At 41.3% G+C, this 18,879-nt stretch overlaps 1 protein-coding gene across 1 annotated transcript in view; it reads right to left on the bottom strand.

Annotated features, from left to right (window-relative positions):
• Window positions 1-788: 788 nt before the first annotated feature.
• Window positions 789-18,879, bottom strand: part of LOC137278698 (hydroxyacid-oxoacid transhydrogenase, mitochondrial-like) — a 31,677-nt gene continuing 13,586 nt past the window's right edge. The window contains exons 9-14 of the mRNA XM_067811212.1: window positions 14,639-14,788; window positions 8,775-8,873; window positions 7,622-7,700; window positions 6,632-6,728; window positions 6,139-6,296; window positions 789-2,494 (exon numbers count right to left, since the gene is read on the bottom strand). Coding sequence (XP_067667313.1) covers window positions 2,411-2,494; window positions 6,139-6,296; window positions 6,632-6,728; window positions 7,622-7,700; window positions 8,775-8,873; window positions 14,639-14,788 — 667 coding nt within the window. The 3' untranslated portion in view covers window positions 789-2,410. The remainder of the gene's footprint in view (window positions 2,495-6,138; window positions 6,297-6,631; window positions 6,729-7,621; window positions 7,701-8,774; window positions 8,874-14,638; window positions 14,789-18,879) is intronic.

The following is an 18,879-nucleotide window of genomic DNA, read 5'->3' as shown; positions in this document are numbered from 1 at the left end:
GTGAACCTTCTTTACAATAATACAAATTTAATGCTGACATCAGTCCATTTGATTGTGGCTTACAGAATGCCTCAAAATTATCCCAATACGTTTGCACAGTATTCGAGTTATGGTCTGTTAAGCCTCAACTATTGAACAGTTGAAGACCCTGATCACCACACCAGTATGAGAGATATTTACATTTCATACCTTCGTTCATGTCAACTAATGTGCCTGTAAAGAAAATTTCACACTTCTGTTTCCACAATTTATAACGATGATACAAACTGTCGTCACAACTCCAATTCACACTTGGACCTTTTTCCTCCATAGAAGCGATTCACGGAAGGCTGTTGCGGTTGATTTTTCCCTTCCGCCATCTTGTTTCGTCTTTTGCCACTGTCGATGAATGAAAGTTCGAGTTTACCTCACAATAACGGTACAAAATCACTTATATCAGCAATATCTCTGATACCATGAAGCACTACTTGGGAGCCTTTGGGCTATTGAAAATAACACTTCTGTGTTGATATTAAACTTCTGCTTAATACATGACAGGCTTGTGAACATGACGGCCTTGCCAAGTGTGGCGGTGTACCTTTTCGCAGAGTGACTTCCAGTAACTGGTGTAACACTAAAACTTTACCATGCAATCCGTTTACAAGAGGCATTGTGAAACTGTTGTCTTCCTAACTCAATGAATCCATGCAGCGATATTTGCTCTTTCCATAAAGGGGTTAGGGGTGGGGGAATGGGAAGAAAGAATAATTCTGAGGGTCGTTCTTAAGACTGACAAAAAGGCAAACAAATATGATCCAGTTCCTGTTTATATGAAAATGATTCAATAACAATCATTCAAAAATCAACATGACAAAGGTATATGCAGACACAGTTTATGACACGGTAACATAAGGCAGCAACATATAGTGGAGCCTGCAGAGCTTTCCTATAACTGATGTTCTCCCACAGGTTGTTCCGGTTCTCAGGACAAACCATCCTCGATATCTCCAGGGTATATGTTCCGCTAAATTGCCATTATACCCTTGATGCATCAACGGCTTTGCCTGCTGATTTTATTACCTCCCTTTGCTAGGTCCACATTCTTACAGTAGCCAATCAGTGAAGCTGCTGTTACACCTGAGCTTGCGAGTGTCAATGAAAGTAGTGGTTGCAGCTGTGAAGGTTTGTTTTGCACTGTGACTCAGATTTGGGGGAAATTATACAGACAAATGGTCAGGTCCAAAGCTTTAAAAAATATATGCAGGAACTCCTTCTACCACAGTTCCTCTGCATGATTTGTGTTGTCATGTTATGTTTAATTGGTTCAATACTTTAAAATGTGAAAATGAGTTCTGATCGGTTCTGATTAGACACCTGATTGGATAAAAAGCCAGCTAAGGGACGTAATACAATTATCAGGATGAGTCGTAGATGTGTCCTGGGTCTAGCAAAGATTTATCATGCCCTGGGGATATTGAGGATGAGGACAAACACACAATCTACACATGTCTTTCACTTATAGAAAGGAGTAGTTTATAACACAATGACATATACTGAGGTCACCAGAAATGACACGATCAAGATTCATTACAATCTTGGGTACAAAAGCCTGTTCAATAGCCACTTCATTCTGTTTGGGATTGACCTACAAGGTCAACCAGTCATGCAAAATATTGCTTGGAGAAACAGGAGTTTATTGCACATGTCTGTAACAACTGGTAGACTTGAATGAAATAACGCAACAGACACTTTTAAAGAGGCACCTCAATACTACAGAGGCCCTGCTTCAGATGATGGGAAATGTATATCATCTTCAGTAAACAGTACTCAGTCGCAGGATATGCCAGCTCATACTGGCTGCCAGATAAGTAATTCTTGACCACAAAATGAGGTCAACATATCGCCACAACCACTGTCTCTGCATATCAATGTAGAATAAAAATAGTCTCTTCATGTGCAGGATCATAAATGAAGAGTAGGTTTTAATCCAACTAATGATCCCATTGCAGATATACTTTAGATATTATTCTTCTCTTTGGTATTTACTGTTGAAAACAATGGGGATGTGACTGTCAGCCGATATCTTGCCTTGCACACACAATACATGTGTGCTGCCCAAACCACTCATCTTGTGAGGAAAAAAATATTCATCTTCAAACCAAATAAACTAAATCAAAGTCAAGGGCTGTTCCTCAGAAAACCTTGGGCTGCAAGAAATTGTGTAGAAAATTCCTGGCATTTTCTGTTGGAGCCTGAGAACCAGACAACAGAGTGACATCATTGGAGGCTTGTAAGTTGACAAAATGTCATATTGAGCCAAGTTCTCTGGTCAAAAGGTTGAAATCTTCATATCCGTCATGGAGCTAGGATATGATTTGTTTAATGTTAATCAATTGATCTGTCCTGACAGAATATAAGCACTGAGCAACACCTAGAACACTCTCATTGATTTCTCCAACAATGTTGCGATGTCCTCCTCTTGAAAGGGTCTTGGGCAAAGCTTTGTTACTCGGTGCTGAAACATGAAACATTTAGAATCACATGAAAGTATTTGCTCTGAGCTGCTTGCTCGACAGATGCCGATCACTGGTGTGAGGTTTAAAACTGCTGTATCAGCAAATCACACACAAGTCACAGAAAGGTCACCTAAATCAAAATAATATCACCTTTAGTGCCCTGTGTGTATGTACCCACCTGTGGCATGGTGTCCTGACTGTGTATGTACCTATGTATGGCATGGTGCTCTGACTCTCTATGGACCTGACTTTAACATGGTGCTCCAACTATGTATGTTTCCGACTGTAACATGGTGCTCCAACTATGTATGTTTCCGACTGTAACATGGTGCTCCGACTATGTATGTTCCTGACAGTAACATGGTGCTCCAACTGTCTATGTTCCCGAGTGTAAGATGGTGTTCTGATTATATATGTTCCTGACTGTAATATGGTGCTCCAACTGTCTATGTTCCCGAGTGTAAGATGGTGTTCTGATTATATATGTTCCTGACTGTAATATGGTGCTCCAACTGTCTATGTTCCCGAGTGTAAGTTGGTGTTCTGATTATATATGTTCCTGACTGTAATATGGTGCTCCAACTGTCTATGTTCCCGAGTGTAAGATGGTGTTCTGATTATATATGTTCCTGACTGTAATATGGTGCTCCAACTGTCTATGTTCCCGAGTGTAAGATGGTGTTCTGATTATATATGTTCCTGACTGTAATATGGTGCTCCAACTGTCTATGTTCCCGAGTGTAAGATGGTGTTCTGATTATATATGTTCCTGACTGTAATATGGTGCTCCAACTGTCTATGTTCCCGAGTGTAAGATGGTGTTCTGATTATATATGTTCCTGACTGTAATATGGTGCTCCAACTGTCTATGTTCCCGAGTGTAAGTTGGTGTTCTGATTATATATGTTCCTGACTGTAATATGGTGCTCCAACTGTCTATGTTCCCGAGTGTAAGATGGTGTTCTGATTATATATGTTCCTGACTGTAATATGTTGCTCCAACTGTCTATGTTCCCGAGTGTAAGATGGTGTTCTGATTATATATGTTCCTGACTGTAATATGGTGCTCCAACTGTCTATGTTCCCGAGTGTAAGATGGTGTTCTGATTATATATGTTCCTGACTGTAATATGGTGCTCCAACTGTCTATGTTCCCGAGTGTAAGATGGTGTTCTGATTATATATGTTCCTGACTGTAATATGGTGCTCCCACAGTATATGTTCCAGGTGTAACATGGTACTCCAACTATGTATGTTCACGACTGTAACATGGTGCTTTGACTATGAATGCTCCCAACTGTAACATGGGGCTCTGACTGTACATGTTCCCGACTGTAACATGGTGCTCCACCAATGAATGTTCCCACGACTGTAACATGGTGCTCCAACTGTGTAAGTTCCCGAGTATAACATGGTGTTCTGATTATGTATGATCCGACTGTAACATAGTGCCCCAACTATGTATGTTCCTGACTGTAACATGGTGCTCCACCAATGAATGTTCCCAACTGTAATATGCTGCTTCGACTGTACATCTTCCCGACTGTAACATGGTGCTCTGACAATGAATGTTCCCGACTGTAACATGGTGCTCCACCAATGAATGTTCCCGCGACTGTAACATGGTGCTCCATCAATGAATATTCCCAACTCTAACATGATGCTCTGACTACATATGTTCCCAAGTGTAACATGGTGCTCTGACTGTGTACGTTCCCGACTGTAACATGGTGTTCTGATTGTGTATGTTCCTGACTGTAACATGGTGCTCTGACTATGTATGTTCTCGACTGTAACATGGTGCTCCGACTGTATATGTTCCCGAATGTAACATAATGTTCTGACAATGAATGTTCCTGACTGTAACATGGTGCTCCAACTACGCATGTACCCAACTGTAACATAGTGCCACAACTACATATGTACCCTACGGTGACATGGTGCCCAGATGAATTATGTACCCAACTGTGGCAAGGTGCCCTAACTATGAATGGACCTGACAGTAACACGGTGCCACGACTATATATGTACTAGGTCTGTATGGTATTACTGGTATATCGCAATACACTTTTCAAACAATATGTCTTGCAGTATTATTTCTGACAACCCACATATTGGGTAAAGAGCATATGAAGAAAATAGAATCCTTGACTATGCAACTAAATTTTTTGATTGCTGTTATCAGAACCATAAGGCATATGTTTAGGCACTAATGTAGAAAATAGGATCGACATGTACAATTAGTGGTACCTACAATCAAACTGTGGCATGGTGCCATGACTGTCTGTATGTATCTATTTACCTGTGGCATGGTGCTGTGACTGTCTGTATGTATCTATTTACCTGTGGCATGGTGCTGTGACTGTATGTGTCTCTCACCTGTGGCATGGTGCTGTGACTGTCTGTATGTATGTCTCTCACTTGTGGCATGGTGCTGTGACTGTCTGTATGTATGTGTCTATTTACCTGTGGCATGGTGCTGTGACTGTCTGTATGTATCTATCTAAGTGTGGCATGGTGCTGTGACTCTATGTGTCTCTCACCTGTGGCATGGTGCTGTGACTGTCTGTATGTATGTGTCTATTTACCTGTGGCATGGTGCTGTGACTGTCTGTATGTATCTATCTAAGTGTGGCATGGTGCTGTGACTGTATGTGTCTCTCACCTGTGGCATGGTGCTGTGACTGTCTGTATGTATGTGTCTATTTACCTGTGGCAAGGTGCTGTGACTGTCTGTATGTATCTATCTAAGTGTGGCACGGTGCTGTGACTGTATGTGTCTCTCACCTGTGGCATCGTGCTGTGACTATCTGTATGTATGTGTCTATTTACCTGTGGCATGGTGCTGTGACTGTATGTATGTGTCTATTTACCTGTGGCATGGTGCTGTGACTGTCTGTATGTATCTATTTACCTGTGGCATGGTGCTGTGACTGTATGTGTCTCTCACCTGTGGCATGGTGCTGTGACTGTCTGTATGTATGTCTCTCACTTGTGGCATGGTGCTGTGACTGTCTGTATGTATGTGTCTATTTACCTGTGGCATGGTGCTGTGACTGTCTGTATGTATCTATCTAAGTGTGGCATGGTGCTGTGACTCTATGTGTCTCTCACCTGTGGCATGGTGCTGTGACTGTCTGTATGTATGTGTCTATTTACCTGTGGCATGGTGCTGTGACTGTCTGTATGTATCTATCTAAGTGTGGCATGGTGCTGTGACTGTATGTGTCTCTCACCTGTGGCATGGTGCTGTGACTGTCTGTATGTATGTGTCTATTTACCTGTGGCAAGGTGCTGTGACTGTCTGTATGTATCTATCTAAGTGTGGCACGGTGCTGTGACTGTATGTGTCTCTCACCTGTGGCATCGTGCTGTGACTATCTGTATGTATGTGTCTATTTACCTGTGGCATGGTGCTGTGACTGTATGTATGTGTCTATTTACCTGTGGCATGGTGCTGTGACTGTATGTGTCTCTCACCTGTGGCATGGTGCTGTGACTGTCTGTATGTATGTGTCTATTTACCTGTGGCATGGTGCTGTGACTGTCTGTATGTATCTATCTAAGTGTGGCATGGTGCTGTGACTGTATGTGTCTCTCACCTGTGGCATAGCGCAGTGGCTGTCTGTATGTGTCTATTTACCTGTGGCATCGTGCCCTTTACAAGGCTTGGAACATCCTGAGACTGGAAACCAAGATCCGCTAGTCCATTTGGGGTTTCCAAGTCATTCATTATTTCCCTCAATCTGTCTGACAGCACCCGGCCAGCATCCCCACGTTTAACATTGCGAACATCAACACCTACAACATCACAGACAATAATATCACATACTACAAACATCAACGTCCCTACAGCAGACTACAACATCAACACCTACAACATCACAGACAATAACGTCAACACCACCAACGACAAACTACGACATCAACACCTACAACATCACAGACAATAACATCACATACTACAAACATCAACGTCCCTACAGCAGACTACAACATCAACACCTACAACATCACAGACAATAACATCACATACTACAACATCAACACCTGTACAGCAGACCACAACATCAACACGCATATCACAGATGACTATGCAAAGGATTTATGTAAAAAGTGTATAACACTGAGCTCACCCAGACATTCGGCAGCCTTGATGTGCCGCTCGGGGCACGCTGGAGCCGTAAACTCAAACACAGCAGGTGCTGTGATGGTGACTGAAAGGCCATGGGGCTGACAAAAATAAACTCAAGTCAAGACATCATGTCAAACAAAGTCCAACACAAAAACAATTTTGTTCAAAGCTTGGTACAAACAGAGAACAACAGTAAAGTCCCTTGCAATGGCCAGATATTGTTCCTGAATATGTCTATGAGTTATTATTATGTCAAATGTTTTGGTGTGTATGTAGCAAAGAGGAAGCAGAGGACACCAGTTCACCACTAGACCTACCTATATATGAAATTTGGACATGAAACAGAACAGCTTTTAAGTCTTGCTTTGGAAAAGAGGACTACCATCAATTTCTGTCTGTCCAACTTGTTGCCATGGAAATGCCAAAAATATTTTATTCAGAATACCAAAACTACCTAAAGGCACCAGTTCACCACCAGATCTATCAATGCTTTAAGTTTGGAAAAGACTCATTGAACGGAGCCCTGCTCCAAAAGAGAGTACTATCACATATATCAGTCTAAGTCAAAATTGTTGCCATGGAAATAAAAAAACCCATTTCATTCAGAAATCCAAAACTACCAAAAGGTACAAGTACACCACCAGATCTATCTATATACCAATTTTAGTCAAGAAACATTGAATGGTTTCAGAGTTCTGCTCCAGAAAAGAGTACTACCACCAATTTTCAATCTTGTTGCCATGGAAATGCCAAAAAGTATTTTATTCAGATATCCAAAACTATGAAAAGGCACCAGTACACCACCAGATCTACCTATGCGGTAAGTTTGGTGAAGAAATACTGGATGGTTTGAAAGTTATGCTCCAGAAAATCAAATGTGCACGGATGAACTGTTGCACAGACACACCAATGAAAGGAAACAAAATGCGTTGTGGGGGATAATCAGAGCATAGTACACAACCTACAAGCAGAGCATACTTGCATCACTTACAATGAGAGCATAGTCCTGACTGTAGCCTTTGGACTTAAATTTCTTCCCCTGGCTGGAGATCGGGTAGCACATGCCATGGCTGCAACACAAGGGAGACAACTTAGTCACAGATGTGTCACAAATTGCAGCTAGGCAGACAAGTATCACAGATTGCACCTACATAGATATGTCACAGATTACAGCTACATAGAAATGTGTCACAGATTGCAACTATAGACATGTGTCACAGATTGCAGCTACACAGACATGTGTCACAGATTGCACCTACATAGATATGTGTCACATATTGCACCTACATAGATATGTGTCACAGATTGCAGCTACACAGACATGTGTCTCAGATACACCTATATAGACATGTGTCATAGATTGCAGCTACATGGATATGTGTCACAGATTGCAGTTAGGTGGATACAGATTGCAGTTAGGTTGACACAGACTGGAGCTAGATAGACATGTGTCACAGATTCCAAGTTCACAGACATGTGTCACAGATTGCAGCTAGATTGACATGTGTCACAGATTGCAGCTACATAGATGTGTCATAGATTGCAGCTACATAGACATGTATCACAGATTGAAGTTAGGTAGATACAGATTGCAGTTAGGTAGACACAGACTGGAGCTAGGTAGACTCATATTGCAATCATGTAGACATGTGTCACAGATTGCAGCTGGATACACATAGATTGCAGCTAGGCAGACTCATATTACAGTTATATAAACTCTTATTGCAGCTGTGTAGACTCAAATTGCAGCTAGGTAGACTCAGATTGCAGTCAGATAGACATGTGTCAAGGATTGCAGCCAAATAGACACAAATTGCCTCTATTTAGACATGTGTCACAGATTCCAACTTCACAGACATGTGTCACAGATTGCAGCTAGATAGACACAGATTGCAGCTAGACAGACACAGATTGCAGCTAGATAGACACAGATTGCAGCTAGGCAGACTCATATTACAGTTATATAGACTAAGAGTTCGGCTAGGTGGACTCAGATTGCAGGTAGGTAGACTCAGATGGCAGCCAGATAGACATGTGTCACAGATTGCAGCCAAATGGACACAAATTGCACCTATGTATGCTCAGATTGCAGCTAGGTAGACTCAGATTGCATGTTCAAATTGTTAGTGAACTCTCCAACTTACCATAGATGCACTCCTCCGTTGCCAAAACCAATTCCAGCATAGGAACTGGCCAGATGCATGGAGGACCGGGCCTCTTCATCGCCACAGTCGTAAACAGCTCTGAGAAGCAGAATTAATAATTATCATGATAACTAGTACATTTATATTGCTGTACTAAACCCATACTGACAGCATGCAGTTCAGTACTAATCTGGATAACCCAAACTGCCTCTCATGTGCTAGATGGTTATAGTCACACTGGCTACCCATTTTCTGTTGGAGGAACAGAGGCAGTTTTGAACAAGGTGAGACCACATGCATCACTTGTTCTTCTTCATGGGGCAGGACTGAACTCACAGGAGTCAAGCTGCCAAACATGGCCCCAATCCCCAATAACCAACCCACTGTATGCACAGGATCACACACCACCACATATACAACAAACAACATCAAGCAACTATCACATATCACACAATGTCAAACTGTTATCCCATATCAGACAATACATCTTACTATATCAAACAATTCTCTTCCCTAAAGATGATAATCATGAAAGATGAATGTGACTACCAAGTTCATACAAGAATGTAAGACCAACTACAACTCATCCCACACCATGCATGAACTGAATACAATAGTGCAAGTAACTTAGGGAAGGCTGATTAATCTCTGCAGACCACTATTTCTGTCAATTATATTGATTATGCTCATCATGCAGTTGTGATTTTCTTAATGCCATATATGTTTGTTCATGAATAAAGCGCCTGTGCCTTTAGTATTTCATTATGGAACAAGAACCACTAAATCAGATTTCTTGACGATCGCAGCTGTTCAGGGAACCCCAGGCCAATGGCAGGATTGAGGCAGGATTCTGATTGGAGACAGAATTTCATAACTCAAATGACAAATCTAACGGCTGTAAATGTTCCTCTGGCTACATGAGTCATTTGGAAATGGGGTACAAGCGGTTTATCTCTACAAGACACATGAGGAATGTAACATCCATAAGTGTTCCTCTGGGATACTACAGTCATGCATCAGACAGTTGGAAATGGTGTACAAGCGGTTTATCTCTACGAGACACATAAGGAATGTAACATCCGTAAGTGTTCCTCTGGGATACTACAGTCATGTATCAGACAGTTGGAAATGGTGTACAAGCGGTTTATCTCTACGAGACACATAAGGAATGTAACATCCGTAAGTGTTCCTCTGGGATACTACAGTCATGCATCAGACAGTTGGAAATGGTGTACAAGCAGTTTATCTCCAGAGGACACATGAGGAATGTAACATCCGGAAGTGTTCCTCTGGGATACTACAGTCATGCATCAGACAGTTGGAAATGGTGTACAAGCAGTTTATCTCCAGAGGACACATGAGGAATGTAACATCCGGAAGTGTTCCTCTGGGATACTACAGTCATGCATCAGACAGTTGGAAATGGTGTACAAGCAGTTTATCTCCAGAGGACACATGAGGAATGTAACATCCGGAAGTGTTCCTCTGGGATACTACAGTCATGCATCAGACAGTTGGAAATGGTGTATAAACAGTTTATCTCTACGAGACACATGAGGAATGTAACATCCGGAAGTGTTCCTCTGGGATACTACAGTCATGCATCAGACGGCTGGAAATGGTGTACAAGCAGTTTATCTCCATGAGAGCATGGTCATGAGTTATGATAAACTTTACACATTGTCATGCAGCCAGTCTGTGGAAACAATGTAATCATCAATGCTGATCTGACCTGTTTACAGACAATCTGTACTCCTTGATAGGCATAGGGATACAGGGCTTTGTTCATACCAAAGTCAAGCCACTGTTTGACTGAGTACAGCCTGAGTACTGAGCCAAGTCAATATTTGACTGAACGAAGCCACTGTTTGACTGAGCCAAGCCATTGTTTGACTGGGACAAGCCACTGTTTGACCGAGTCAAGCAAACTGTTTGACCATGCCAAGAGAGCCAAGCCACTATTTGACAGAGCCATGCCAATGTTTGAGTCAAGTAAAGGTCACTGGAGAGTAGAACAGGATACTGACACACTTTTTCAGCTTGTAATGCATTTAGAAGTGGAACTGTCATCAATGTTGTGTGTGAGTTTGCATCAGTCATGGCATCATGCTTATAGAAACTATTATATACATGTACTGTGTTGAATGTAGGAAATCATGAGCAGACAGGCAGGCAGACACATAGGTGTCGATATAACAAACAGTGAGTTTTCTCTATAACACAATCAACATGGGTTTTTCAGTATCCACCCAAAACCACCCAGCCCTCTTAACACAACACTTGGTTGACTAGTAGACTCCACCCTTGATTAAGAAAAATCATTAAATGGTATCATCCATGTAACGAGTTTTGAAAATATAGCAAGTGATCCTTTACTTCATCAATATCTATTTAAGCAATAATGTTTTATAAATTGTTAGAAAATATTCATCTTGGCAATTAGATAAGAATAATATTTTACCAGAAACATGGCATACATATTTTAAAGATTTAGATCCTGTATCACGTGCTTGTGCCCATGAGTGGGATGCTTATATCGGAAACCATATTACTGAACAAAGTTTATGAACACCATACTGATTGTGTAAATAATGAACTGTCTAATGATTTTAAAACTGCAGACATTATATCTACAGCAGATGATGCTAAACTGAACAAGTCCCTAGGAGACAAGGGTATTACAACGATTTTTTCCATGCTGAAGCTTAAAGGATCAAACATTTTATGCCATTAATAAATTCTGTGAGCTTGCATCAAAAGCTGTAGGAGTATCAGAAAGGGTATTGACAAATGTTCTGGAACACAAACACTGTAACGGTGATGCAAAGCAGGTAGGGGTCACGTCAAATTCACACAAATTAAAACATTTGGACAACTTTCAAAAGAACCTTGTAAGGTAGTCTATCAACAAGCTCTATTCTGAAAACAAATACATGTCACTGAAAATTTTGAAAAAGCCTTTAAATCAGGAACACAACCTCAAAAAATAAAAGTACACACTCTGGCGACTCTTACACGCTTTTGGGTATCGTTATAAGAAAATTTCGGGGGAGAATAGGTCAGTACTCTATGAATGTCCTGATATTGTTTGCTTGAGTAATAATTTTCTCAGGATAATAAAAAAGAAGCGTGAGGAAGGGTTCGAGCCAGTGTACTTGAACGAGACCTGGGTCAATGCCTTGCACACTGCCAGCAGTCAGTGGGTACCCGATGGGGGTGATAAGGGGTCACATAGAGAGCTGTCTCTAGGGAAAGGAAAGAGACTAATCATTCTCCATGCTAGTTGCTCCAGCAAAGGCTTTCTTCCAGGTTGCGACTTGGTATTCAGGGCAAAGTCCATAGATAACAGTGACTACCGTCCCAAGATGAATGGTGCAGTTTTACCTCAACTGGGTTAAAAACAAGCTGGTCCCAGCTCTACCACTGAAGTCTTTTATTGTAATGGACAATGCCCCATACCACAGCATGCAGGACCCTGACAGTAAATCCCAGCATCAAACAGTCGAAAAGGTCATATGATATCATGGCTCGACAAATTTCAAATTGTACGGTCTTCAAAGGCAACGAAGCCTCAGCTATATGAGATCATAAAAACCCACAAAGGTGAACCTTTCTACAACGTTGACAGTTACATAAAAAGTAAGAGTCACGATATTCTGCGACTTTCACCCTATCACTGTGACCTTTACCACATTGAAATGATATGGGGTATTGCCAAACGAGATGTTACCAGATCAAACACAACTTTTGGATTACGTGAGGTTTTGGTTAAGGAATCCCTGTAAACTTTAACACAAGATTCATTCTGAATGGTCAGTTTGGATTCCTGGGAATCTGTGTCCATTATGACCACAGAAAATAGCAGATCAAGAAAAAAGTATCATGATAAAAAGAGACAGTTCAGCATTTATGAGTAGTATCATTAAGTTTAACTCAACATCTTTGCATTAACAAAATATGGAACCAATGCCCACAATAAAGAATGTGATACCATTCACAACAATACTGCATTGAGTCCTTTTTCAAGGAACATTCACACATGATTTCATACATCAATTGCCTCTTGATAGCCACAGAAATTGTTCCACATGGAACAAACACTATAGGAAAAATCCTTTTTTCCTTTCCATTCCACCCTGAAAAAAACCCATGCCCCTGTTTTAAAACCACCGCAATGGTTGCGTTCTAATCCATCAAATTTCTGATTTCAGTGTAGTACGAAAAATGCATTCGACGGATGAGCACTGTGATCTCAGCTATTAATTAGCTGTCAAACATATGATCATACCAACAGAAAGATGCAAGGGGTGCTGGATGTGTTTTGAACAGATGGGATTTTATATCTACCTATATCTGGAGGATTAGATTAATGATATTTTCAGTAATGAGCGCTCCCTTGCTTGGCGCCATATTGTTTTTAACGGAAGCGTGGTGTTGATGCACAAGAGGGCAACTATTACGATTTTCCAGAGATATAGATGTTTATTGTTGGGGGTCACACTCTTCAGGTATTTGTTCAGCTGTAGAATCTGAATATGAAGTTTATTATTGCTGTTAGGGTGCAGAGTTTTCATTATTTCGCATTTAAATGGGTGTGCAGAGAAACATGCTGAGTTTGGGAAGAGTCCATTATTTTGACTACAGGTACTGTTAGACATTTACATTTTATGTATATTTCCTTGTTACGTTTTGTCTATTGAGAATATTACTGAAAGATAATAATTTGTAGCGTATCAAGTTAAGAGTTATTCGCCGTGTATGACCCAGAAATTCAATATGTTTTAACACCTGTCACCCCTTTCGTCAAACAGTGTAAGACGTCCATTTCTTGGAATTTAGAGTTCGCCATGCACAATTTCTAAGAATTTATGTGTAAGAGCGACATTTGTTTGTGAGTGTATTTCACTTCTTTTGGGGTGGATCAGAGTTGTAACGGGTGTTATTCATTGTCACCATACATAATACATATACAGTGAATGACTGATTTTATCTAGTAGCGTAGAGTTTAGAGCAATTATTTTATTGATCACAGATTCAGATAGAGATAATAATGACGTCAGAGAGATTATACGAATGCTTCAATACATGAGAGATTTTCTAGGCGTTCCTATAAGAGACAGAGTGCGAGGTTTCTGACTTATGAGAGATTGTTTACATTCAGAACTCCAGGATCCATGGTTCCTTACTCAGGAAATAAATGGTGTTGGAAGACCCCCCATGACAAGCTTGTTCTTTGACATGTGAACCAGGATGGTTTAACTCTCTTTACTGTTGTACTTCCGTGCTTTTCTTTACCTAATCATATGATTTTGACTGATGCATTAAATATGTGTTTGGGCTCTCTTTATTTTTGTACTTTTGTACAAAACTGAAATTGATGCACCAAATAAAATGCATTCATAAGGATATCATATCTATATTTTTGTACTTATCTTTGCCTACTCATATACACAAGGATATTATATCTATAAATTGGCATGTGAACCCGTTTTTTAGTAAATAACTCTTCATCACCAATCATCCAAGCAATCTCAAACTTTGCAAGTGGATGTTTGTCAGACATCAAGACACAAGAACCATACCTATACCTGCACCACATAAAATGGGTCTAATAGATTATAATGATGTCATCTGTTTATAACTTGGACACCAGGGATGTCATTTGCAAGGGGCATAAGTCATGGTGTATTTATTGTGGACAATAAACTCTTCAAAAATGTGAATCAATATAATTCAAAATGTAAATTAGCTACTAATGATATCTGTATTGTTTTGATTATGAGACTGTTTGACAAACACTTTCTATGCAGAAAAAGAGCAAGACAAAAATGTTAAAAATCATGTAAACTTGCTCTTTAACTTACCTTTTGATATATTTGGCTGTCATGCGGAGTGCATGCTCTGCCCAGATGTCACTGATTGGGTTATATCCTTGGTAGGCAGGACGCAGTTGAGGGTTGGTGGGGCGATCTCTGTCAGTGTAACTCATAGTTGTGTAGCACTCCAGGGCATGGCTGTCAACAGTTACTCCATCTTGCATTAAGGCAACTTCACCATTTTTATTGTAACAACTCCACAGTAACACCTACTCCACAATAAAACAAAAGCAAGTTCACAATAACATGACAGCAATTCCCACAATAACATAACAGCATTCCACAATAAAATAACAGCAACTTCACGATAACAATATTCACATTAACATAAAAGCATGTTCACAATAACACACAAAAACATCACAGTAACACAGACAAGTAACTTCACAGTAATATACAATAACACACAAAAACATCACAGTAACACAGACAAGCAATTTCACAGTAATATACAATAACACAAAAACATCACAGTAACACAGGCAAACAACTTCACAGTAACATACAATAACACACAAAAACATGACAGTAACACAGGCAAACAACTTCACAGTAACATACAATAACACACAAAAACATCACAGTAACACAGGCAAGCAACTTCACAGTAATATACAATAACACACAAAAACATGACAGTAACACAGGCAAGCAACTTCACAGTAATATACAATAACACACCAAAACATCACAGTAACACAGGCAAGCAACTTCACAGTAGAATACACCAGCAGAGTCAGAGTAACACATAGCAGTAATTTCATAAGACAATACAGCAACCACTTCACAGTATCACAACAGCAACTCCATAGCAGCACAACAGCATGTCCACAGTAACAAACAACAAGAAGTCCAAAGTAACACCCAACAGCATGTCCACAGTAACACTCAACAGCACATCCACAGTAACACCCAACAGTATGTCCACAGAAACGACCAACAGCATGTCCACAGTAACACCCAACAGCATGTCCACAGTAACACCCAACAGCATGTCCACAGTAACACACAACAGCATGACCACAGTCACACTCAACAGCATGTCCACAGTAACACCCAACAGCATGTCCACAGTAACACTCAACAGCATGTCCACAGTAACACCCAACAGCATGACCACAGTAACACTCAACAGCATGTCCACAGTAACGACCAACAGTATGTCCACAGTAACACCCAACAGCATGTCCACAGTAACACCCAACAGCATGTCCACAGAAACACCCAACAGCATGTTCACAGTAACACCCAACAGTATGACCACAGTAACACTCAACAGCATGTCCACAGTAACGACCAACAGTATGTCCACAGTAACGACCAACAGCATGTCCACAGTAACACCCAACAGCATGTCCACAGTAACACCCAACATCATGTCCACAGTAACACCCAACAGCATGGACATAGTAACACCCAACAGCATGGACATAGTAACACACAACAGCATGTCCACAGTAACACCCAACAGCATGTCCACAGAAACACCCAACAGCATGTCCACAGTAACACCCAACAGCATGACCACAGTAACACCCAACAGCATGTCCACAGTAACACTCAACAGCATGTCCACAGTAACACCCAACAGCATGTCCACAGTAACACCCAACAGCATGTCCACAGTAACACCCAACAGCATGTCCACAGTAACACCCAACAGCATGTCCACAGTAACGACCAACAGCATGTCCACAGTAACACCCAACAGCATGTCCACAGTAACACCCAACAGCGTGTCCACAGTAACACTCAACAGCATGTCCACAGAAACACCCAACAGCATGTCCACAGTAACACCCAACAGCATGTCCACAGTAACACACAACAGCATGTCCACAGAAACACCTAACAGCATGTCCACAGTAACACACAACAGCATCTCCACAGAAACACCTAACAGCATGTCCACAGTAACACTCAACAGCATGTCCACAGCAACACCCAACAGCATGGACATAGTAACAGCCAACAGTATGTCCACAGTAACACCCAACAGCATGTCCACAGTAACGACCAACAGCATGTCCACAGAAAAACCCAACAGCATGACCACAGTAACACCCAACAGTATGTCCACAGCAACACCCAACAGCATGGACATAGTAACACCCAACAGCATGGACATAGTAAGACCCAACAGCATGACCACAGTAACACCCAACAGCATGACCACAGTAACACCCAACAGTATGTCCACAGCAACACCCAACAGCATGTCCACAGCAACAACCAACAGCATGGACATAGTAACACCCAACAGCATGACCACAGTAACACCCAACAGCATGTCCACAGTAACACCCAACAGTATGTCCACAGTAACACCCAACAGCATGTCCACAGAAAAACCCAACAGCATGACCACAGTAACACCCAACAGTATGTCCACAGCAACACCCAACAGCATGGACATAGTAACACCCAACAGCATGGACATAGTAACAGCAAGTCCACAGGGTTGAGTAAACTGCAGTTATGGTGATTTGTAGGGATTGTATGTATGCATCATTACCTTTTAGGTTTACAGTTTTAAGACGGATGTAAAATACAAAAATAATTAACTCCCTTTATCCTTAACAGAAGTAACTGTACATGTGTTTTCCATGCATTAGTTTTGAGGGTAGCTGTCAATTGGTGTGGAAGGTTTTAATAAATGTTATGCTCAATGTGGATGCCTCTGTCATTCAAAAATAACAAGCAAGATATCAATACACAGTAATACAAAAGCAAATCAACAGTAACCCACAACAGCAAGTCCACAGTAACACACAACAGCAAGTTCACAGTGACACACAAGTCTACAGTAACACACAACAGCATGTCCACATTAACACACAACAGCAAGTCCACAGTAACTCACAACAGCAAGTTCACAGTGACACACAACAGCATGTCCACAGTAACGACCAACAGTATGTCCACAGTAACACCCAACAGCATGTCCACAGTAACACCCAACAGCATGTCCACAGTAACACTCAACAGCATGTCCACAGTAACACCCAACAGCATGTCCACAGTAACACCCAACAGCATGTCCACAGTAACACTTAACAGCATGGACATAGTAACACCCAACAGCATGTCCACAGTAACACCCAACAGCATGTCCACAGTAACACCCAACAGTATGTCCACAGTAACACCCAACAGTATGTCCACAGTAACACCCAACAGCATGTCCACAGTAACACACAACAGCATGTCCACAGCAACACCCAACAGTATGTCCACAGTAACACCCAACAGCATGTCCACAGTCACACCCAACAGCATGTCCACAGTAACACCCAACAGCATGTCCACAGTAACAACCAACAGCATGTCCACAGTAACACCCAACAGCATGTCCACAGTAACACCCAACAGCATGACCACAGTAACACCCAACAGTATGTCCACAGTAACACCCAACAGCATGTCCACAGAAAAACCCAACAGCATGTCCACAGTAACACCCAACAGTATGTCCACAGAAATACCCAACAGCATGACCACAGTAACACCCAACAGTATGTCCACAGTAACACCCAACAGCATGTCCACAGAAAAACCCAACAGCATGGACACAGTAACACCCAACAGTATGTCCACAGCAACACCCAACAGCATGTCCACAGTAACACCCAACAGCATGTCCACAGTAACACCCAACAGTATGTCCACAGTAACACCCAACAGTATGTCCACAGCAACACTCAACAGCATGGACATAGTAACACCCAACAGCATGGACATAGCAACAGCAAGTCCACAGGGTTGAGTAAACTGCAGTTATGGTGATTTGTAGGGATTGTATGTATGCATCATTACCTTTTAGGTTTACAGTTTTAAGACGGATGTAAAATACAAAAATAATTAACTCCCTTTATCCTTAACAGAAGTAACTGTACATGTGTTTTCCATGCATTAGTTTTGAGGGTAGCTGTCAATTGGTGTGGAAGGTTTTAATAAATGTTATACTCAACGTGGATGCCTCTGTCATTCAAAAATAACAAGCAAGATATCAATACACAGTAATACAAAAGCAAATCAACAGTAACCCACAACAGCAAGTCCACAGTAACACACAACAGCAAGTTCACAGTGACACACAAGTCTACAGTAACACACAACAGCAAGTCCACATTAACACACAACAGCAAGTCCACAGTAACTCACAACAGCAAGTTCACAGTGACACACAACAGCAAGTCCACAGTGACACACAACAGCAAGTCCACAGT

This window comes from Haliotis asinina, chromosome 3 (genome assembly GCF_037392515.1).
Source record: "Haliotis asinina isolate JCU_RB_2024 chromosome 3, JCU_Hal_asi_v2, whole genome shotgun sequence".
Classification (NCBI taxonomy): Eukaryota; Metazoa; Mollusca; class Gastropoda; order Lepetellida; family Haliotidae; genus Haliotis; species Haliotis asinina.
The sequence above is the reverse complement of the archived record's forward strand: the minus strand, read 5'-3'. Positions and strand labels throughout refer to the sequence as shown.